This window comes from Pseudopodoces humilis, chromosome 1 (assembly GCF_049639895.1).
Source record: "Pseudopodoces humilis isolate 2021_Gansu_Grassland_sample_001 chromosome 1, ASM4963989v1, whole genome shotgun sequence".
NCBI classification, from domain to species: Eukaryota; Metazoa; Chordata; class Aves; order Passeriformes; family Paridae; genus Pseudopodoces; species Pseudopodoces humilis.
The window spans coordinates 72,100,798-72,124,848 of record NC_142200.1 but is presented as its reverse complement, the minus strand read 5'-3'; the positions used below and the strand labels follow the sequence as shown (position 1 = coordinate 72,124,848).

The 24,051-nt window shown below is 46.8% G+C and overlaps 1 protein-coding gene across 1 annotated transcript in view; it reads left to right on the top strand.

Annotated features, from left to right (window-relative positions):
- Positions 1-22,634, top strand: part of LOC102103336 (serine/threonine-protein kinase SBK2-like) — a 29,351-nt gene extending 6,717 nt beyond the window's left edge. Inside the window, exons 2-6 of the mRNA XM_014260349.2 lie at positions 11,394-11,502; positions 16,771-16,844; positions 20,294-20,489; positions 21,218-21,420; positions 21,680-22,634. Coding sequence (XP_014115824.2) covers positions 11,394-11,502; positions 16,771-16,844; positions 20,294-20,489; positions 21,218-21,420; positions 21,680-22,249 — 1,152 coding nt within the window. The 3' untranslated portion in view covers positions 22,250-22,634. The remainder of the gene's footprint in view (positions 1-11,393; positions 11,503-16,770; positions 16,845-20,293; positions 20,490-21,217; positions 21,421-21,679) is intronic.
- The last annotated feature ends 1,417 nt before the right edge of the window (positions 22,635-24,051 follow it).

The window sequence follows — 24,051 nt, the reverse complement described above, 5'->3', positions numbered from 1 at the left end:
TGGGGAAAACCAGTCAGTGATGGTGTCTCCTGAAAGTCACAAGTATGCCATGCCTCTGCTCCACTTTCCTGACTTAAAGAACCAGGAATCAGCCCTGTCTGAATGCTATGTAACATTAAAGGAACAAAAATTCAGCAGTACTAAGTGGAGGTAGAGCCTCTCTGTGGAGAGAGATAAAGGGAAATCTGCTTCAAAGGAGAGAGTCAAAGCAGGGGATATTTCTATTGTCATGTGTCTAAGAGATTTGAAGATATAAACTTATTGCTGTCACTAAGCCATTCTCCATCACACTGTGGAGATGTGCAGTGGCACTGTAGGAGACAGGTGGCCTTCTGTTGCTTTGTTGCTGTTGCTGAGTGATTTGTAGATCATTTGCCAATGTTCAAAGTTAAATTCCCAGGAATTGCTCAACCCAAGATAATGCCAGGAAGCAGTCAGCAAAATTGGTAAGATGATGGAAGTTATTCCTCAGTAAGACAAAAGCTTCTTGGGGAAAAATTGATGCCTGGGATTTTTCTCACTCACCCCTTTCCCTTGCTGAGCCCTAGTTTCATTGCCTCTCCAAATATACTTTTTCTGCTGGGCTGATGCCAAGTGGTACACGCAAAGGGGGCTGAAGAGAAACACATCAGGGTGTTTTGGTAGAAAGGCAAGGTAAACAATTCAAAGAGGTAAATCAAGAATGAATAAAGAGGAACATTTAATTATTTCTTTCCCCCATGTAAATTTGGCATTGGTGAGTCTGAAGTCAAGAAAAGAGATGGAAGAGAAAGGAAAAGAAAGATATCTGCACTGTTTCATGTTATAGCTGTTAAGAGGAAGGTGGGGAGGGCAGATCTCTTGGCAGGCTGATGGGGTGGAGAGAGTACCATTCCAAACCTTATTGCTTTCCAGCTGGCTCAGATTGATGGTGTTTGCTATTGCCATGATATCTCTGATAGCATCTGTCTGATGTACTAATGACAAGATGTTTCATTCACCACTCAAAAGAGGGATTAGGGCTCAAATCGCCATTCCAGCTTGTCACTCACCAAGGAATTAAAATCTTCTTTGAATGTAGAATTTCCTGACCCCACAAGAGAGCCTAAGACTAAGGAAATGGTGCTTTAAACATGAGATCAATGAAATAAAATAACTCCATTATTTTTGGAGTTATACACTGGAGAGCATTCATCTTTCCAAGCTGTGGTGGAGAGCCACTAGACAACATTACACAGGCACCACTCTTATGGTCCAGACAGATCATCACACGTACCCCAGACATTTCCTCCTCTGAAGAAATAGCAGAGTATACTGCAGGAACACCAAGAGATGGTTTGTAAGGAGTTTATGTGGTTGTTATAGAAGAGTCTTTGATCTGTGTCATTCCTAATGGAGAAAATTATTACTTCTTGTCCTGATTTGTCACTGACAGCTGGCCATGGTCACAAATCTTGAGTCGGGGACTGTGCAGAAAATCACTTTAAATTTCATCTGAGCAGAAGACTGATGCTGATAGTGATGCCTTAAATGAACTTATATAGATGTGCCTACATGTATAATAATATATAAATAAAATATATAATATAAATAATATATAAAATAAAAGTGTCCTGTATTACAACCCTGTGATCTCTGCTAGCTCAGCTGTGCTATGAGGTTTTACAGTAGAAGTGAGCTGGTAATGAACTAAATGTGCACAATGGCAGAGAGCAGCAGTATCTCAGGAAACTAGATGGTCTGGCAATGATACACAGTCACTCTTAAGGGCTCCGGGTCCCTCCAGGAATTACTGACATCTGTGGTTTTAGAAAGTCTGAGGACACTGCCCTCCTGCTCCCCTCCCTGCTCTCCCCCCCGCCCCCGCTCCCCCAGTTTTTCAAAACATGTCTTTAGAATTGTCCAGGAGGGGAGGGGAGGGGAGGGGAGAGGAGGGGAGGGGAGGGGAGGGGAGAGGAGAGGAGAGAGGATTATCCAGTCCAACTGTCTGACCACTTCAAGGTCAAAGTTTAAGTATGTTATTGTTATGAGTGGGCCAGGAGACCAGCTCCTTTTAAAAAGGCCTTTATTGAACAGTACAGCTCTGGGGTGGGGGCCCGAGGGGTAGCACACACTGCCACAGCTCCCACTGGACACTGCAGAAGAGGAGGACCCATGCAGCTTTGTCACTACGGCAGAGCTGGGCCTTCCCTGTGTGATGAATGGGCCAGGAGACCAGCTCCTTCTTAAAAAGGCCTTTATTAAACAGGACAGCTCTGGGGTGGGGGCCCGAGGGGTCACGCACACCACCACAGAAGAGGAGGATCCATGCAGTTTTGTCACTAGGGCAAAGCAGGGCCTTTCTTCCTCACAGGAGTCCCCACAAAGACTCATTCTCTTGGCCTCGTAGTCTAGGGTGTCATCCCAGTCGAGTCCCCTCGAGGTTATGTCGGCCTCTGGAGGGAAGTCAGGGGACTCCTCTGGGTCTTCATTGTTCGTTGGTGCTGCTTTTATTCCTTTCCTTTTGTGTGGCTCGTTGTTTCGGGGTTTTTTCCAGTCTGGGTGCATCCCATGAGTCTCTGGACTCTCTCGTTTTACATAAAAGTCTTTATGTCATCCTCCTCCTCAGGGCCCAACTGAACAAGGTACAGCAACTTGGGGCAGAGGTACAGTGTTGCCATGTGGGAGTCTAGGAGCAGTGGGGGTAGGGCCTGGCTGAACACGAACAAGAAGCACAGGGTACAGCAACTTGGGAGAGGGGGCAGGGCCTGGCTGAACAAGGAACAAGAAACACGGGGTACAGCAATTTGGGACAGGGGTACAAGGTAAGTAAACCTGGGACAGGGGTACAAGGTAAGTAAGGGGTTTACAAGCAGTAACCGTAACATGTTATTCTTAACACTTCCTCATGAGAGTCCCCAGGAAAACTAGTTTTCTTGGCCTCGTAGTCTAGGGTGTCATCCTAGTCGAGTCCCCTCTGGGGTTAATTCGGCCTCTGGAGTCCTCTGGGTCTTCCTCGTTTGATGGTACTGTTTTTTCCTTTTTGTGTGGCTCATTGTCTCGGGGTTTTTTATCAGTCTGTGTGAGTCTCTGGTTTCTCTCGTTTACATAAAAGTCCTTATGTCATCCTCCTCCTCAGGGCCCAGTTGAACAAGGTACAGCAACTTGGGGCAGGGGTACAGTGTTGCCATGTGGGGGCAGGGCCTGGTTGAACAAGGAACAAGAAACACAGGGTACAGCAACTTGGCAGTGGGGACAGGGCCTGGCTGAACAAGGAACAAGAAACACGGGGTACAGCAATTTGGGACAGGGGTACAAGGTAAGGGGTTTACAAACAGTAACTGTAACATGGCTAACAATCTTCTAATTATTCTTAACAGTTATTAAGGGCATTGTCCGAACACCGCTTAAACACTGACAGGCTTGGCAGCATTAAGCATCTCTCTAGGAATCTGTTCCAGTGGTTTACCACCCTCTTGGTAAAGAAATGCTTCTTCATGCCCAGTTTGAACCTACCCTGGCAGAGCTTTGAACTGTCCTGTCACTGGAACCAAGGAAGAGGAGATCAGCCCCTCCCCCTTCACTTCCCTTCCACAGGAACCCGGAGAGAGCAAGTGAGTTTTTCCTCCAAGCATAGCCCATGTATTACTCCTAGGAATAGTTTCATTCAGCATCTTCATGGGTGACTCTTAAAAACGAGATTCACTTAATAAATTATAAAAAGAATTTAATATAAATAAAAGACAATTAGGAGACAAGAAATAAAGCAAAGGGTTAAAACGGCCGGGTGCCCTGGTGCCTTGCCAGGAACACACCTGGTATCTTAGGGATACCCCTTTTATCCCATCCTTGCTGTGAGGGGTTAATGCATATTCAAGCATGTCCCCTCCCTGGTTCCGCCTTCTTGGATCATGCTCTTGCACAGTCTCATTTTCTGCTGGTCAGCATAATTTTTTTGCTGGTCATCATTATTCTAGCTGGTCAGCATTCTTTTGGAGTCTGGTTTCCTTTTTTCTGCAGATGGTCACTTGTTGATAAGGGTCTGGGCCCCTCATCCTTCTTCTGAGGGCAGCTGAGCTTATCTTTCCCCCCTGCCCACGTCCTGGTACCGGCTTTTTGATAACAGTTTGCTCTCCATTTCCTGCTGCTGATAATAGCCTGTTTTCCACAGCTTGATCCTCCCATTGTCTTGCCTTGTCCAGATGAAACATATCCTTACCATTCAGAATTCCTATCTAAGCCTATAACTTGCTGTCGTGGTTTTAAACAAATAACTAAGAAAATTACTTATTTCTTGCTGTGAGATATGGATTAGAACAAGAGCAAAACAGGCATAAAACTTAAAAGGAAAAAAAGAAAGTTTATTGACAAACTACAATAAGAACACCAGAATAAACTTCCAGAAAAACTTTTTCATCCCCTGTCTACCCACTATTCCCTTGTTCACATGACAAAAGAGACAAAACCTTTGGAACTTTGATGGTTAAAACAGTCCCAATTCTTGCTACAGTCTTTTCACCAGTCTTTATAGAGAAACAGAAGTTTCTTCCTGTTAATTTATGGAGTTTCTCACAAGAAAAACTATTTTTGTTATAGTTTTCCATTGCTCTAATGTTAGCTGCCCAGAGCTGCTATTATTAGAGCCCACTCCTCCCATTTTCACATCACTCTCAAGTGTGTATGGGCCATGAGTCTAGGGATGGGATTTTTAAGGATAAGTCATTCAAAGGCAAAAAGTCTTCTTCATCTGTTTCTGTGAGCTTCACTAGAAAACAGTTTTCTCATTGCCTCTCAAGGCTTCAAATCTTCCAGCACTTCACTGTACCATAATTACTCTACTTTTTTACTCAAAATTTACACTTTGAACACTCTATTCCTCCCTATATACTGTCATGAATTAAAGGAATGTTTTCAAGACTTTATTGTCCATTTCCATAGTTTTAACAGAAAGATATTTCAGCTTAATTAAAGCATCTTCTTAATTCTCTACCTTTTCTGAAGCTTCTTTTCTTTCCTGTCACTGGTAGTTTATAAAGTCTCTTTTCATGTTGATCACTCTCTTTTTCTCTCTCTGGATAAAAAGATTAATCCGCAAGTCTCATCTGGGTAATGAAAGAGTTAAAATCTTGCCCAGGCTGTTGTAGGTAGTTCTGTGGCCTCGACCGGTGCAGGAGCTGGAGCCGTCTGCGATGGAAAGTTCCTCATGGCTGCTCTGGAGAGTGTAGGCGCCGCCCCAGCCCGCTGCAGGTCTAGAGCCTCTCTCTTTCTTCACTCAGCAGTTTCTAGCGAATTTAGTTACAGCAAAAAAAAAACCTGCAGCCGAGCCAGTGATCGGCTCGGCCCGGCCCGGCCAGAGCCCGGAGAAAACCTTCCGCAGGGCCCGCATCTCCCAGCCGGGCCCCGCCCGGCCGCATGGCCTGGGCAGGGAACGGGAGGCCTGGAGCTCTGCCACCCTTCCCAGCCAGGAAACAAAGAGAACCAAGAGAGCTCTGGTTTTACACTTTAAGGTAGGGTTCACAAGTTGATCCCACTTTTCAATGGCCTAAACTGCTGTCAATTCTCAGCAATGACTGATAATTGGTCAGGAGAAAAGACTCCAGGCAGTTCCCAGCAACTTAAACTTTCTTAAAGGTAAAGTAACTCCATGACACCTGCTAAGAGAGAAAAGAATATAGTGAAAGCATATAATATATATTTATCAGAATAATTGTGAAAAGCCAATATTTACAACATGAATTCACAACAGTGACCTAGGGGAGTCGCTGAACTGCCTCCTTCCTTGCAATTTTTCAGACAGCCCCAGAAGAGACAAGTGCAATGCCTTGACATTGGACAGACAGCAACTGGGAACAGTGTCCCAGCAGCAATTGAACCTAGGTGCTTGTTGGTGGAAGATGTTTTGCAGGGTGCTGGCCTTCTTCTCTGTGCAGATGAAGCTGTAGAAAGAAGGTAGGGTAGCACAGGGTCAGCTTTCCTCAGGGAATGGGAGCCTTTGTCTTCCAGACCATTGCTAGAGGCAGGCAAGAAGCTGCTGAAGAATTGAGAGGCAGGCAGGAACCATAATTTTGCCTTGCTTCAAGGGTACTGATAAGTTTTGATGGCCCTGACCAGCCTCTCCCACTGGTTCTCCCACTGCAACGTCTTCCCATGTGCCCAGGAAACCCATTTTACCTCAGCTCTGGGCTTTTAATCCCTGCCTGAGCTGTAATGTGGTCTATCTTTTCCAGCTATACATGGGCATATTCACTGTTTGTCTGAACCTTGGCAACTGAACAGACTTCCTTGAGGCTTGACCTCATACCTGCCTGGCAATCACTGGACTGTTATCACAGCTGGGGGGTCAGTGGGATGCAGATATCTCACACCTCTCCCTAGATGCAATTGTGATTACTGCTCTGAGCCTTTAGCAGGGAAGGCTGTTTGAGTGAAAATCAACTCTTCGGAACAATGCAGAGAAAAGAGAAACGGGTCTTTGTAGCTGATCTCTTGGAGGTTCTAATGCAGCTCTTTGCCCCAAGAAATCTGTGAATGAATGCCAAGGGGTTTATTGAGAAGTTGACCTTTTATGCCCTGTAAGTCAGGGCGGTCCCAAGGAGATAACCAATGAGAAACATAAAATTAACATGAAACAGGAAACCTGCTGGGGATAGGTGGCCCCTAAAAGCTCTCTTCCCTCCCTGGAGGGATGGTTGTACCATGGGCTGGCTCATTGTCCCCCACAGACTGTGACTCGCACTGTCTGCCACCACCAGGAGTGATACTGATCTACAAACCAACTTCTCACCTGGACCTGCTTTGCCACCACAAGCTCAACTGGTGATCTGGATTCTCAGTTGAACCCAAGTCCATCCCTGGGCCTGCCTGCTCTCACCTTATAGGAAACTGGGACAAGACTTGGCTGGAGAGACCATGTCCTGCCAGCCTTTTCTCCCTTGTCTCCTGGATCCCAGATGCTTAGGATCAGTTGTCTCATCTCTCTGCCCTGACAGAAGAAAACTTCCCCAGTTAAACAAATTGTCCCTGCCCCACCACCCAAGTCCACTCTTCTGCAAATCTATCCTTTTTTCCTGCAAGATCTCAACATCAATTCTTCTCTTCCCAGTATATGTCACTAAGCCATCTGGAGCCCCAGACAACTCAGCCTTCTGGAGTGGCACCACCTTGCCAGGCTAGGGAGGGAGCTGCAAGCTGAGTTGCCTCCTGAACAGTTCCTACCTGTGGTGACAAATAAGCCATAAAGTTTCAGTGAGAAGACCGATATACACTATGGTTATGGGATATTTTATATTGCTTTAAGCCCTGGAGAACAGGCTGGGAGAGATGGAAAAGATTAAAAATACAGCTATTGTGGATCCCTGTCCCCATGCTGGGTTGGAAGGGCACTGCCCCAGCATTGCTCTGAGGCACTGGGATCAGTGCTCATGGATTCCATTGGATTAGTACTGTCTCTTTCAATCATTCTGCAGCCAATGCACCTAACAGCAATGTGAAGGGAGTAGGTTGAAGTGGGAACAAGCAGAACACTTTGAATCACATACAGTGTTCAGTGGGTGACCAGAGGTTTCAGGTGTGAGGGACTTTGACAAAGATGGGGAATATAGCTGGGAAGCACTTCTGGGGAGCAGGGCCCAGGCTCAGTGTGACTGTTGTGTTAGCTGGAAAGTGAGGTGGGACATTTACGACACTGTCAGGAAGACGGCCAGCAGATTCCTCAGTAATGGGGTAGCACTGAATGACCTCACAGCACAAATGGTCTGTGCAGCTGGTGGACTCCTCTGAGCACCCTGCCTGTGCCTGAGGAGAGCTCAGGGCCTCAGCTCTGAGGCAGCCCACACTTTGTAGTACCTTGCAGACTGGCTTCCATACCTATCTGCTGAGGCAGGGAGGGAGGAAAGTGTTGGCAGCTCACAGAATTATTAACAGAAGAAGAAGAAGGGCAATGGGGAAAGTCAAAGAGTGATTCCCCAGTGTCAGGCACAAAACTGGATCTGAAAAAGGCTGAGCAAAATTTAGTGCTGGAAATGAAGGGATTGTGACTGCTCTAAAAAGCTGCTATCACAGATGTTCTGAGTAAATGCTTGTAGTCAGTTTGAAAATATAGAGACAAACTGAACATTGCCATAGACTACAATATTAAAAGAGTAGTGCCATTTTAGGCCCTTTAGGTAAAAGAGCCTGACGTTCATATTTCAGCAACTTTCTCTCACACATACCCCTGCTGATAAGCCTCCACACCTTCAAAGAGTGCTCTGTTGGGTTCAAATGGCGTCAAATCTTCCATCCCCCTACATGCTGTTGGTGCCTCTGATAATAAAGAATGAGAACCAAATAGCTGTGTGGGGCTGGGTAACCCTGAAACAGAAGTTTAGACCTCCTCACACAGCTCTTGTGGAAATCATAAGTCATTAGCCAGGTTTATTTTGAAAAAGGGTTCACACTAAAGCCAACACTTGAGAAATGGAGTATCCTTCTGAAAGTGTGTTGGGAGAGCTAGTTCCCTCTGTGGTTCTAAGATACTTGCTGGAAAATGGTGGATTTCACTTTGGAGGGGCAGTGTCCCTTTGGAACAATACATCTGGCATAATCTGACTACAGAGCACTCTCTATCAGGGGATCAGAGCTGATCCTTTAGAGCTGTGAATGCCTGTACTTGAAGAACTGCTGCTGTTCTGATGTGAGGGAAACAGCTTGCTGTGTGTAAACTGAGGATGTGCAATAAGGGGAAAGAAAGAAGGATGAAAAGGAGAGCCCTTCTTGACTGTTGTCTTTACTGTAGTTACTTTAGTCCAGCTGTTCCTCATGCAGTTGTCACTGCTATGGCTGTGACACTGGCTGCCATGTCTGGCTCTTGGAAATTTTCCTGTTCTATTATTCTTCTGTGTACTGCCTATTCTGAGCTAGACATGCAAGAGATAGGATATTCATCATGTTAAACCAACCATAATTCAGAGGAGGAAAAGGATGCATTTTCATACAGTATTTGTTACATATCATAGGCCATATCCAATGCTTGTGTGTGTCACTGTAGTGGGCCGACCCTGGCTGGATGTGAGACACCCACCCACCGCTCTATCACTCCCCAGCTGCTGGACAGGGGAGAGAAAATATAATGAAGGGTTCATGGGTTGAAATAAGGACCAGGAGAGATCACTCACCAATACTGTCAGGGGCAAAACATGCTTGAATGAGAGATACTGATTGAATTTATTGCAAACAAAATCAGAGCAGGATCACGAGAAGTAAAGTAAGACCTCAAAAATCACCTTCCCCACACCCCTCCCTCCTTCCTAGCTCTACCTCCTCCACAGCCTGGGACCAAACTTTCCAAAACACTAAGGCAGTTTTGGTTACATCATGTTTCCATATTCACTCAATATGTCAGTGTTGACTTTGACCAACATTTTGGTAGCCAGCTGGACAAAATGTGTGCAGTGTGGGTGGGAGAGGTGTATGTGTTACATTATGGAGGTCCTGAAATGCACTAGTGTGGACTTCATTAGTAGAGCAGCAGCTCTAAGGAGTCTAACAGCTGTCCTGTGCCCAGTGCTCAGGGAGTGGAGGTCAGGGATTCTCAAACATGCATGTGATACACAGTATGTGACATATTCCCTGTTAATGAGGAATGAAGGACAAGACCTGCAGATGTAGAGTCAGATGAATGGCAGATCAGGAGCAAGCCCTCAGTAAAATTGCTACTTGTCAGTGCACTCCAGGTAAGGCTGCAGAAGTCTCTTCTCTAAACCAAATCTCTCAGCAGATGCCCATCACAATAGGAATGGATAATGTAGGGATTCTGTATCTCAAAAAATTAACTGGAAAGTAAGAAAAACTACTGTATCTTGTTTCTATAGCTGGAAGCATGTTTAAGATCGTGATTGGAGAGAAGGAGACAGGAACTGGGGGAGTCAGGGAAACTGGGCTGCTTTCCCAGCATTGTGTTGTTACTGTAAATTATAGCAAGTCCCCAGGAACATTTTTTGGTTCTGACTTGTCTCTCAAGTAGAGGCAAGAGTCTCACACTTTCCACCAGAGACTAGATTATACAGGGTCCCTGTTCCTGGAGAACAGTGGTTACACTAAATTTATCCCAGTGCTGAGTTCTTGGATATTGGATAGGTTTCTTTGGTACACTCACATCACTCCTAGCTGAAATGTTCCTGCCTGTAGGGACTTTGCACACTGAAGGCTGTTCCAAATCACACCTTTCCGAATGGGTATGAAAACACAGCCTTGAATGGCACAAGACCTAAAATCATCAGCAAAATAATTTCACTCCCCACTTCTTATCCAGAAGCACAGGGACAGCTGGGAGTCTGACTCTGCTACTCCTCTTGCCCTTTGATTTGCACCGTCTCTGAATGACAGCAGACTGGCACTTCATAGGCTTGTGCCAGCAGTCCAGTGCATTTCACCTTGTTGCCCCTCTGTGAGGGCAGAGCACTGAGTCACAAGCCCTTGGCATAATTTTTCTTCCTTCTGAAATCAGGTGAGAAGGTTCAGTCCTGTGCTGGAGATCCAGAGTATTAACATTTATGGGGGCTGTTCTTTTCTCTTAGACTGTCTTTCACCTCTCCCAGCCTTCCTCCCAGTTCTTTGCCCCCAGGGAGTGCTGAGGCTCATCACTCCGAGTGCCCAGCATGGCTCTGGCTCTAGGGAGGCCAGTGCCGTGACACACCCATGTAATAGCTTCATGCACTACTGCTTCAGATACACAACCTGATCCACTTCCTTGAGAAAAAAACAGCGTTCAAGAGCCAAGATCCAGGGCCTCCATAGTGTCCATGCACCCAGGAGCTGTTTTCATCTCCATGCTCAAGTGGAAGAAGAAAGACCTTGGCACAGGAATATGCTCTGGGGGCAGTTACTGAGAATAGATGAAATGCTTGCAAGTCATCGTAGTTATCATTAATGATTTCAGCTTCACCACAATGCTCTGCAGTACCAGTGTGTCTGAAGACCCTGACCCACTGGGCCACAAGAGGGGTCCTTCAGCCAGCCATGGTTTGTGCTTGGTCTCTGATGCTCACTGGCACAGGCACCTTTAGTAGCCAAGGACAAGCATGGGCAGCCCATAGTCGTTCTTATCCCTGCCATCAAGAACAGACTCCTACTTGGCACAGTCCTGGAGCAAGGACCTTGTTTCAGCCCAGGGAGCTACTTTACTCCTTCAGCTGTAACGAGAGCCCAAGCTGGAGCAAAGGGCTGAACGAGGTGGGTCTGCCAGTGGGTCCCTGGGGGTTTATAACGCTATGGTTAGAGCAGAAACAATCCCACCCTGACTCCTGAAACACATCTAACCATTAAGAGGGTAGATGGGTAATCCTTTCCTTCCCCCTTTCCCCCTCTTTTCTTCCCTCCCGGAGGTCACCTTCAGGAGGGAGACAGAGTGCCCCCAGGACCAGAACCATGGGGACGGGGCGGAGCGTCACGCTTAGCCCCGTAGCGCCTGGCAGCCCACTCCGGCTGCTGGCGCAGCTGAGCCCGGCGGCTGCAGCGAGGGGAGCGAGGCAGTCGCGGCTGTCTGGCTTTCCTGCGCTGATGGAGGTGAGAGGCTTAGTACAGACGGAAAGGTCACTGGGAAGTTACAGCAGTGGGAGGATGAAAGACACTGGACAGGCGTGTGAAAGGGTACCCACCCCTTTCATACTGGTCTTGGAGACTCGAGCGTGGTGTGCCGGCACAATGCGGAGTGCATCCATTTCCCCCAGCGGGTTGGTGGCGAGCTCGTGGGTTTTCCCTGGAAGGTCGCTTTGTGTCCACTTGTGTTCGGTGGGATGGTGCTGTGGTCCTGGCGTTGGCTGGGAGAAAGGTGTAATGTGGCTTGGTCCAAGTGAGGTTGCTGCCGGTTGCTGTCCGAAGAGGTTGCTGTGTGGAGGCTGTGGCATGCTGCATGCTCGGAAAGGCTTACGGGGCTCTCCGGTGAGGCTTCTGGGTGTCTCTGCCCAGAATAGCAATACGCAGCTCTGTTACCGGCACAGTCATGACATTCTCTGCAGCGAGATTAAGCACTAGCCTGCTGACCAGTTTTAGAAAAAAGCTCATAAATCTACCAGCAATAATCCATAAGCAAACATTGTGATAATCTGTTCTTATCCCTTGCTGTATTAAACGTGGTTTGCATCAGAGTGGACCTTTTAAGGAAAAAAAAAGATGCCATTCTTGAACCAAAAGTTACAAAGAGGGAAGAATGTTCTTATATAATGTTCAATGAGATTTTTGGGGGTAAATATCCTTCTTCATAGAATCTGGACCACAATAGAGGTTTGAAATCACCTCACTTCAGCTTCATTTATTGGTTTTTATATAATGCTTTGATGTAACTGAGAGAGCCCTTTTTAGTGAAATTCCAGTACTCAGAAAGGTGTATGCAGATTATAGGGTAAATGCTTCACTATCTGTTTGATAAGCTATAAAGACGGCTTCACTGGAAGTTCCCTCTGTAATTTTCAGCCCTTTTGCTATTGTCATGACTTTCTCTTGTCCTTTTTCTGTCAAACTGGGGACACCAGTGGTAGCTTGCTGAACTTGTGGGCTCACCGATATAATTAAAAAGATAGAAAACATCCAGTAACTGGTTCTGTTGATCTATCAGCCTCCAGAAGAGTTCAGGACATTTACCCAGGCTTTCTTTATATCAATATATTTTTAACATTTCAAGAAACATCATAAAAAGTAGATAAAAAAGAATGCAAAGCAAATGGGAAAATACGTTTTTTATAAAAATACAAATTCCACTGGTGTGTGATATTCTCAGCTGTAGTGAAGAAGCTGCTAACAGGTTGCCAGCTCCTCAGAAATACAGCTTCCCTAACTCAGCTGATTTTCAGAGATTACATTTCAGACTGTGTCATGGTATCTGTATATAGGAACCTCTGCAGAAATTGGAGTTCACTTAAGGGGTACATTGCCTCAGAACAGATCTCTCTTCTTTTGTTACAGTCGTCTCAGCCTACGTGAAGCTGAACAGCTGTCTCTGTTTTTTGTTTGTTTGTTTTGTTTAAGGGAAGCTTACTTTTTTAAATTTAGCATCTGGAAAATGTTAGTTTTAGCATCAGCCTCTTACTGCTGATGTTTCCTGCATCTGATTCTTTTTGGGCATTTCTTTAACAAAGTGAATGCAAAAGTGGAATCTGTAAAATCAGTATTCCTTGTTCTGTTATGCTAGTAGACTTGTATCTGTAACAGTTAGATGTGTATCTTTATCACTTTAGATTATTTCTACTCCAGTTCTGGATCATCCAATGTCTTAAGGCCTGCAAAAGTAGTGAGGCTATACCAAATCTACGTTACTGGATTTACGTAGTGCCATTAGTCAGCATGAAGAACCTAGATGCATGTATTACTATGACTTTTTTTTTTTTTCTTTTTCCTGTCATCTATCCAATGCCATACTAAAATCCTGACTTCTTTGGTCATTTGAAACACTTTTGTGTGTATGTACATGCACTAGTTTTACCAAGTAATACATTATCTACCCAAACCCTTTTTGTGCCATTTGCAAACATTTTCTGTATGATTTCAGTGTTTTCTTCTAGATCAATGACAAAGCTAAAAGTATTAGAGTTAGGATTGAAAAAAAATTGTGTAGGATGAGAACAACAATACAATATGTTATTTTCCATTATATACTGGGCTTTTAAAAATTAATTAAAAATGTGTGGCTTCTTGGTTTAGACCAATGACAGGAGGAATTTGTACAGATAACTTTCAGGAAATGACCAGTGAATGGGACATTTCTGGCAGGTGCTATATGAACCAATACCAGGATAAGAACTGCTTCAAATCAACAATTTAGAGGTTGGTGGGAAGTGCCTGCAGGTGGGGTCCTTATACAGCCTCTAAGCAGAAGTGTGATAACAACTGAGTGAAGTGGTCTGAATTACTTGGTACACTAAATCCATTTGAGCAAAATGTGCTTTAACATGATGCAGAAATATTCAGGTAGAAACCAGGTTTGCATCACCCATAAAGAGGCATGAGGAGGAAGTTAATTTTTTCCCCAACATTCCCCAGTAATTTCGAAAAGCTCTGGACTCATAATGGATGTATAAGGTAGTGCAGCCTGTGTGTCATTCCTGTGACAAGAGATCTTGAGGCCACAGCATAAGGCAGGGGGACATTCTAGCTAAATGTGTGACAGGAGGCATTTCCCCCAAGACAGTTGGGGTTTTAATGTGGGGGATGGGAGGAGAAAAATGATGAGGCTTTAGAAAAGAGCCATGAAACAGATCTGAGAGCTGGACAAGCGGGCTGGACAATCTGAGAGCTTGATTTAGACAGAAAGTTATTTGAAGGCATTGAACCAATAAGAAGACTGAGAGATCAGAGAGCATAAAGATGCTTATTCTCAATTCAAAATATGACGACATTTTGTGGCAGCATCACATCTGTTTTTCAACTAACTGATGCAGGCACTACAGAAGCACAGTGTGACAGATGCTTTGTGAAGCCTAAGTAAAGCATCAGTTATATGCATAGCCTGATCTTCAGTCTGATAGTTTTACACAATGTAATTAATTGAAAATATATTTTCATAGCTTGTGGTCCTACCTGTGACCACAGTGAATATAAACTGTGCAGGAGTCTGGAGAAATTTAACAGGTATTAGAAATGTCTTTTCTCCATCTGAGAAGCTTCAGCAGCAGGTTAGGTAAATTCAGGTTAGGTTATCATACAAATACGTAAGAGCAAGAATGTTCACACTGCCATTTATAATTGACCAATTGTCTTTGGATCAAGCCTGAATGACTTTTTGAAAGAGGTTCCCCAGATACTATTTGTTATTTGGTTTGTGTTAAGGCCCTGCAGAAGGTCAGACAAGAAAGTGGACCTCACATGCCATATGCTCAAGGCCATTTTTAATAGAGTATCTTTGATATGAGAAGAGGCTGAAACAGCTGAAACTCTTAAGCTTGAAAAATAGAAGGCTCAGAGGGCATCTTATTGGTGTATATAAATATCTGATGAGAGGGAGTAAAGAAAAGGGAGCCAGACTCTTCCAAGCAGTGGTCATTGATGGGAGTCTCCATCTATAGAGATATTGAAGACCTGGCTGAACACCTTCCTAAACAACCTTATTCAGCTGCTGCAGCTTGAGCAGGGGAATTGGATTAGATGATCTCAAAAGGTGCCTTCCAACCTAAATACCTCTGTGATTCTGTCATCATAGCACTGTCTCTGTTATATAGAGATCACATTCTCTTTGGCTTTTGAGATGTATGAAGTGCTTTTCTGCACTAAATATATTAATCATTTTGGTTGAAGAACCAGAATAACATCACCTGGACTAAGACATTGTATCTCCATAGGTTAGATCCCCCTCAGCTTCTCAGGTGGTTCAAAAGTATCTCATGATGGTGTAAAGGATGTGAGCTTTTTGCTGCTGTAATTAGGGATTCTTTTGAGGAATTACAGTTTCTCACAGTCAGCAGCCTGGAAACAAGACCTCTAGCAAGGATGAAGTACAGAAAGGATGGTGGAAGAAAGAACAGTTTTGAATAGGACTCTGCCTGCTGCCTTCAATACAGCACTGCCAAATGCTGAATGCATCCTGGCCAGGGCCCTGGTGACCTCCTCTTCAGCGCTTGTCAATCTGCAATGGGAAAATGACACTTTAGAAGGTATTAGAAGAAGGTGCACAGCACCCAAACACACTCTACTCAGCGCAACCCAAATTTGATCCTCACCTTCCTAGCTAATCACAGAGGCATCTCAGAGAAAGACCTGACAATGTCAGCTATTTTCTCAAGCATGGACTTTGCACTGTAATCAATGACTCCAAGGGCAGCAAGGGCCAAAGTCTGCAAACTGTTCTGGAGTGACTGCAGCTGGGGCCTCCTTCATAAGGAGCTCTTATCACACCCACAGGTCACAGGCCCTAAAGAAACTAGCCACACCTTCTGGATGATCTGTCTTCCAAGCTGGCTCATTCACTTTAATACTCTGCTCTGAAGCTGGACCATTTGCCCTCCCATGCCGTGGGGGCCATGGATGGAAGTGTGGATCTGTTCCACCTGTGTTGCAGTTCACCTGAGTAGCGAAGTGGAAGGATATAAGGATTTTTTGGGATTTGGGTTGTTCTGGGCTTTTTTGTATTGCAAAAGCTTATGGACTGAAATATTTTGACTCCCTAAAGTGAACTGAGAACCAAGAATATACAGAAAAGCATATCCTCCCACACACAAAAGCAAGTTTTAGCATAGTAAATAGGAGAGAAGTAAAGAATCATATAAAATGGATGAATCATATTGTAAATAATTAAATGCAAATAAAATACATTAATTAATAGATATTTATTAATATTAATTAGTATATATTTGAAAAGTATGGAGTAATACTTAAAGTGACACAGAAAGAAGATTCTAACCTTTGGGCTAAATAGCAATAACAAGTTGCCAGCATACAAGGGAAGAAATTTTACCTAACTCAGGTTTGAGAATTTCAGTTATCTAAGAAGATTGTGAAGAATTTTCTGTCAAGAACTTGTATGTGACCATTAATTTGATACAGGAGAAACACTGTCACAGAAAAAATTTTTGATTTTTTTTCCCAAATATTGATGAAATATGTTCTTCAAATGACAAGCAGACATCTCTCCTGTTGTTCCACTCCACTCTTTGATGTGGCTTTAGCTTATCTAGTATCAAAGTGAGGTCTATGCCTTTCCCAGGTCTATTACATTTTAGGTTTTCTCTCTATATTCCACCTAAATTTTTCTCTCTATAGCACCTAAATGAGGAAGCACTGGTTTGGAAATATTGTTGGAAGGGTGGATACATTTGTGGGTTCTGACATGCTCTTTCCATTTCACAGGTCATGTTGGCTGGGCAGCAAACAGGAGGATTCAAAGCAAAATCTTGAAAATATTTTCCAGACCCTTTCTCCCTGTGAGTTATCCCCGGCCTTCCATTAATGCCCTCCCATGAAAGCACTTATTCATTGTTGTACTCCATATGGACTGTACTAAATTTGACTGGTGTTCACTCTTGCACCAAGCCAAAGCCTTTGCAGAAAAGTAGGGCCAATGTCTTGGCACTTCTGAATTGGATAAGATTTAGAAATGCAGTCCAGGAGAGAGGGAAGGTGCGGGAAGGGAAGGTGCGTGAAGGTGCAGAAAGGGAAGGTGCAGGAAGGGAAGGGAAGGGAAGGTGCGGGAAGGGAAGGTAAGGGAAGGTGCAGGAAGGGAAGGGAAGGTGCGGGAAGGGAAGGTGCGGGAAGGGAAGGTAAGGGAAGGTGCGGGAAGGGAAGGTGCGGGAAGGGAAGGGAAGGTGCGGGAAGGTGCGGGAAAGGAAGGGAAGGTGCGGGAAGGGAAGGGAAGGTGCGGGAAGGTGCGGGAAGGGAAGGTGCGGGAAGGGAAGGTGCGGGAAGGGAAGGGAAGGTGCGGGAAGGTGCGGGAAGGGAAGGGAAGGTGCGGGAAGGGAAGGGAAGGTGCGGGAAGGGAAGGGAAGGTGCGGGAAGGGAAGGTGCGGGAAGGGAAGGTGCGGGAAGGGAAGGGAAGGTGCGGGAAGGGAAGGGAAGGTGCGGGAAGGGAAGGGAAGGTGCGGGAAGGGAAGGGAAGGTGCGGGAAGGGAAGGGAAGGGAAGGGAAGGGAAGGGAAGGGAAGGGAAGGGAAGGGAAGGGAAGGGAAGGGAAGGGAAGGGAAGGGAAGGGAAGGGAAGGGAAGGGAAGGGAAGGGAAGGGAAGGGAAGGTGCGGGAAGGGAAGGGAAGGGAAGGTGCGGGAAGGGAAGGTGCGGGAAGGGAAGGGAAGGTGCGGGAAGGTGCGGGAAGGTGCGGGAAGGTGCGGGAAGGTGCGGGAAGGGAAGGGAAGGGAAGGGAAGGGAAGGGAAGGGAAGGGAAGGGAAGGGAAGGGAAGGGAAGGGAAGGGAAGGGAAGGGAAGGGAAGGTGCGGGAAGGGAAGGGAAGGTGCGGGAAGGGAAGGTGCGGGAAGGTGCGGGAAGGTGCGGGAAGGTGCGGGAAGGTGCGGGAAGGTGCGGGAAGGGAAGGGAAGGGAAGGGAGGGGAAGGGAAGGGAAGGGAAGGGAAGGGAAGGGAAGGGAAGGGAAGGGAAGGGAAGGGAAGGGAAGGGAAGGGAAGGGAAGGGAAGGGAAGAAGGGAAGGGAAGGGAAGGGAAGGGAAGGGAAGGGAAGGGAAGGGAAGGGAAGGGAAGGGAAGGGAAGGGAAGGGAAGGGAAGGGAAGGGAAGGGAAGGGAAGGGAAGGGAAGGGAAGGGAAGGGAAGGGAAGGGAAGGGAAGGGAAGGGAAGGGAAGGGAAGGGAAGGTGCGGGAAGGGAAGGTGCGGGAAGGGAAGGTGCGGGAAGGTGCGGGAAGGTGCGGGAAGGGAAGGGAAGGTGCGGGAAGGTGCGGGAAGGGAAGGGAAGGGAAGGGAAGGTGCGGGAAGGGAAGGGAAGGTGCGGGAAGGGAAGGGAAGGGAAGGGAAGGGAAGGGAAGGGAAGGTGCGGGAAGGGAAGGGAAGGTGCGGGAAGGGAAGGGAAGGGAAGGGAAGGGAAGGGAAGGGAAGGGAAGGGAAGGGAAGGGAAGGGAAGGGAAGAAGGGAAGGGAAGGGAAGGGAAGGGAAGGGAAGGGAAGGTGCGGGAAGGGAAGGGAAGGTGCGGGAAGGGAAGGGAAGGGAAGGGAAGGGAAGGGAAGGTGCGGGAAGGTGCGGGAAGGGAAGGGAAGGTGCGGGAAGGGAAGGGAAGGTGCGGGAAGGGAAGGGAAGGGAAGGGAAGGGAAGGGAAGGGAAGGGAAGGGAAGGGAAGGGAAGGGAAGGGAAGGGAAGGGAAGGGAAGGGAAGGGAAGGGAAGGGAAGGGAAGGGAAGGGAAGGGAAGGGAAGGGAAGGGAAGGGAAGGGAAGGGAAGGGAAGGGAAGGGAAGGGAAGGGAAGGGAAGGGAAGGGAAGGGAAGGGAAGGGAAGGGAAGGGAAGGGAAGGGAAGGGAAGGGAAGGGAAGGGAAGGGAAGGGAAGGGAAGGGAAGGGAAGGGAAGGGAAGGGAAGGGAAGGGAAGGGAAGGGAAGGGAAGGGAAATTTTGCAACAGATAGTCTCAGGCTCCTGTAGAAATATAGCCTTGTAGATTTCCCACGTTTAAATGTTTTTTCCCAAATTTTTCTATTTTGAAGAATGTCTGAATTTAGCAGCATTTGGGTTCCTTTGCAGAAGAGAGATGTGGTCATACTGGAATAAATCCAGACTATGAAGACAGTTAAGATATGGGAGTATCTCTCGTAGAAGGGGAGGCTAACAGGGCTGGGACTTGATCAGCCTCAAGTTGAGAAGACTTGAGAGGATCATCTGATCAATGCATATGAATACCTGCAAAAACACACAACCAGGTGTATCACTGTATCAGCTGATACTGAGTGATGGAACAAAAGGCAGTGGGCCTGAAATAGAATTTCTATCTAAGCATAAGTTAAAATCTTTTTCCTACAAACATGATTGAGCACTGGAACAGGTTACGCACAGCAGCTATGGAGCCTCCATTCTTGTAGATATTTAAAACTGGGCTGGGCACAACCTGCTCTAGTTAACCTTCCTCTGACCAGGGTGTTGCAGTAAGAGGTCTCCAGAAGTACTTTCTGGCATTGACCATCCTGTTACTCTGGTTCTGTGACCTTGCTCCAAGGCCAGGAGGAACTCCCAGGCCCAAAGTGCCTTTTTCAGAGCATGAGGTGGACAGGGAGAGAGTGCTGCCACAGAAGCCTTAAAATGCTGCCTTGTAGCTGACTGGGAAAAGTGAAAAAACACTTCTCTGAAATGGGTCTGAAGCAGCTGGCTATAGTTGAAAATGCCATTGATGTCCTAGGTTACTTCCTGTATAAGTTACTTGGCTGCACAGATGCGTGACTTTTGGTCAGAAACGTCATCAGCCATGTGAGGTAGTGAGCTCCCTTTGGCTTCCTCAGGGCACTCTGCCTTTTGTCACATGCTAGCTGTGCTTCTGCCTAAGGGACAGGTCTGTCTCGTCTGTTAGCTCAAAGGACTTTCGCCAGTAAGCAGTAGAGGTGGAATTCTGAGTAGAGAGATGAGGTCTTGCTGCAGTAGGCTAAGGAGAGTAAGGTGTGGTGACTGGGTCACACTTGAAAATCTGTGACTCTGCTATTGTTTTGCCTGTTGTCTATATTAGGCAAAAGGATTAGAGGGCTGAAGGAAGTTCCCTTCAATACAGAGACCTTTTCAGTGATGAGGAGCTTTGCCCAGAGATGTGCTGTATAAAAGTGCAAGTTCAACTTTAGCGCAGCATCAAGAGTGCTCAGGCTCCAAGTGGCAGCAATATGTCCTGCATGGTTTGTGTTGCATGTCTGATCTGGCTTTCTCTCTGTGTGCTGTGATATTCCTGACTCTAGCTGTGGTGTTTCTGCAGCACTCAGTGATGGCTGAGAGCTCAGCTGTGACTGCAGCAGTGCCAGGGAGAGCAGCACCAACCAAGCTAGAGGAGCTCCTGGAGATCACTGCTCAGAGCCTGGTGCACACTGAGGTGTCAGAGCACTACAAGGTTATTCGGGAGCTGGGCAGGGGCAAGTACGGCCATGTGATGCTAGTGACCCACAGGCAGAGAGGTAAGAAACTGACATTGCCCTGTGAACTACTGTGCCTTGTCTCCTCTCCACTCACCAGGGCACAGGGTGGGCTGCTGGCACATTGGGGCCAGGCACCAGGCATGGGAGGCAGGGAGGATTCCCAGGGAGACCAGCACAATGGGAACCTCCAAAGCCAGGAACCATCCCATTACATCCAGCCAGAAACTAGGTGATCCCAGGGGGCAGCCCAGAATACCAGCAAGATTATAGTGATAAGACAGGTCCAAGGTCAATCAAGGAAGTTAATCCACAAGTCAGGATCCAGATAGTTCATGGATACACACCAGCATGCATGTGATATAGATGGAAACAGGAGTCCTACCACAGGGCTCAGTCAAGTAGCCCCAAGCCTGAGCTGCAGTGGTGCCCTAAGGCCCATGGACAGAGGGTGTGAATGAAGGTCCTGGGTTGGCCATAGGAGTGCCCTGACACTGTTCTTTCCTGGTAGTCCTAGCTCAGACTGATGTACCCATGTATCCTGAATGTCCTTACTCTGCCCAGGGCTCCTGTGCATGCCCAGGGCCCAAAAATCACACCAATGCCAGTGCTAGTGTTTCCAGACCTGGTGTCTACAGGTGTCCTGTTTGCATTCACACAAACTTTGAAATAGACACCTCTCTGTGGCTGTGACTGCCTAGATCTGTGGCTGATCTCTCGTATCTTGGTGAGATTTTCAGAGGAGTCAAGCCCACTCTTCCTATCCCCAGGGACTCCTATGGCTCTCAAGCTGCTCCCCAAAGCCAGTACCAAGTTGCACACCTTTCTGTATGAGTATTGTGTAGCACTGTCCCTCGCCACCCACCCTGCCATCATTGGCATGTTTGGAATTGCCATTGAGTCCAGCCAGTACTATGGTTTCCTCTATGAACCAGCGCTCCACAAAGACCTCATCTCTATCATCAAACCCCACGTGAGTGTTGCTACAAGGCCATGGGGACTGGGCTATAGCATTTGGCCCCTCTGAAGGATGTCTGGGTCAGAGGGTGGGAGATAAAGGCAATGGGCTGTGGGTCTATCTGGAGTCTGCAGCACTAAAGCAGCCTTGGGCTTGCAAGGTAAGAAATGCAAAGGTCTTTACCAATGCTGAGCATTCTGGTGAGACCCTATAGCTAGCAGGGCTGCTGAGGTGCCCTGTGTGTGCCATCCCACCTGTCTCTCTCCCTGCACAGGATGGGATTCCTGAGCTGGCCACAAAGCAGTGTGCCAAGCAGCTCGTGAGTGCGCTGGAGTTCATCCACAGCCGGGGGCTGGTGTACCGTGATATCAAGCCTGAGAATGTGCTGCTTTTCGATCCCGACTGCCGGCTCATCAAACTCACTGACTTTGGGCTCACACGGCCCAAGGGTACCAAGCTCAAGCTGGTGGCTGGGGTAATCCCCTACACTGCACCTGAGCTGAGCAACACTGCTGATGCTCAGGGAGTGCCCATTGACAGCAGCATGGATGCCTGGGCCTTCGGGGTGCTGCTTTTCTGCCTGCTGACTGGCTATTTCCCCTGGGAGCAGAGCCTGCCAGAGGACCCTTTCTTTGAGGATTTCATGCAGTGGCAGGAGACAGGCCTGGAAAAGGATGTGCCCCGGCACTGGAAGCGCCTGACAGCCGAGGCTGCTGGGATGCTGCGGGGCCTGCTGGCTCTAGATCCCACCAAACGTAGCCCCGTCAGTGGGGTGCTGTGCTATGTTGACTGCCCATGGAGGCTGGAGGGTGGGCACAGTGAGGAGGCTGCCGTGAAGTCCTAGATCCTGCTCCCCATGGCAGGAGGGAAGGAGGGTCTCAGCCTGCAAAGGGCTTCAGGGTTTGGGCACCATGGTGGCCTGGGAATGAGAGGCCTTGGTGACTCAGAGAGCAACTTCTCTGCAGCACTGTCCCTGCTGCCACAGTCAAGCTTCTTCCCCAGATGATTGTCCTCACCCCATGACTCAGTGCTGCTCAGTGCCACCTCCTTGTGGCCTGAAAACATCTTTCTCATGGAAATGACTGTGTGTGAAGCATCCATTTGTTTCATAGCCACGGGAACTCCAGGGAGTTATTTAGGCTGCAGCACCTGCCATGTCTCAAAATATGTACTTTTGTGTTTCTGTATGTGGCTCGTTTTCCCTCATAATAAATGATTGTTGGGACACACTTACTGTTGGAAAGCAGGGAGCAGGTTAGAACTTGGAGCTATCTCAGGACAAGCTGTCCAAGGCAGGGGCTGTCTCTGAATGCTGCCTGTGCCCGCACCAGGACCCCTGGAGGGTGGCTTCAGGCTGGTGGGGTGGAGGGGCTGGGGAGACCCCAGCACGTGGCCATGGATGATGGCTGGGGAATGGTTATGGTATTGAGGTTATCTCGTGCCTGCCCAAACACACCTCTTCCCTTGTACTGCCTTCAGGTCCTAAGACAATGTCCTTCATGATCTTTTAGATGCCTCATTACTGCTCTAGAAGACCTTCCTTCTCCCCTCTCCTATCACTTCTTTAACCCTTCCCTAGACAGAGACCTCTCCTAATGCCCCAGTATCCTCCTAGGTGCACATTTTAATCCTGAAAAGGAGTAGCAAAGAGGGAATTAAGGGTTAGTAGCCCTTTTTACTTTTCTACATCTTTTCAATACCCAGGATTTTGCTGTTGGTAATAATCCCTTCCTGCACTTAACCCAGTCTTTTGCTGGAAACATCCACAGCTCATTTTCCACTCTTTATAACTTCTAAAAATGCAGTGTCCCAGTACTATACTTTCTAGTATTTCAGCTTTTTTTTCATCTCCAGTCCTTTCCTGCACATGTTCTTTCCTCTATGCTTCCCCAACCTCCAGGTCTTTTTTTTTCCAGCTTCTTCTCACCCACTGGCATTTTAGTATTAACTTCTCTACTAGCACTATCCATCAAGTGGTGAACACCTTTTGCTTGCTTCTCTCTCAGTAACATCACCTCTGTATTACTATTTTGTGCTGTTCCTGATCCCTGCATCACTTATGCCTTGAGTCTTCCTTCCAACTCCCCAACCTACCTTACCAAACAGCGTTATGCTCACACTGTCCAAGATACAATTTTCTTCTGCTTACTTCCATCTCAGAATCTTTCATTACTTGAAATCATAATAAATTCTGCTCAACTCCAGCTTGCTGAAATTTGGCTTTGAATGTTAAGGTGCCAACACAGCTCCTGTATTTCAAGTGGAGAAGCTTTAAGACCAGTGGATCTAAAGACCAGGTAGCTGGTAACTATCCAGTGAAAAATAAATGAAAATTTTTTACAGATGCTTGCTAATGGACAATTACAGAACAGGAATGTGGCTTTTTGGAATGAAACATTCAATTTTATAATAAAGTCATGTTTGATACAGTAAATTCATACACTCATACAGAGTTTTTGTAAGGCATGACCTATTGATAAATAGAGAATTATCATATGTTGTATTGATTCAGAAGATGCACTATGCAAAGTTTATAAAGTATAGATTAAGTGGATTGAGAACTGTCAATAGGCAGAAGAAATAATTGTCTGATTGGAATGCTCTATTTTGTTGTATTTTGGTTTCTGCAGGGATCAGTTGTTACAT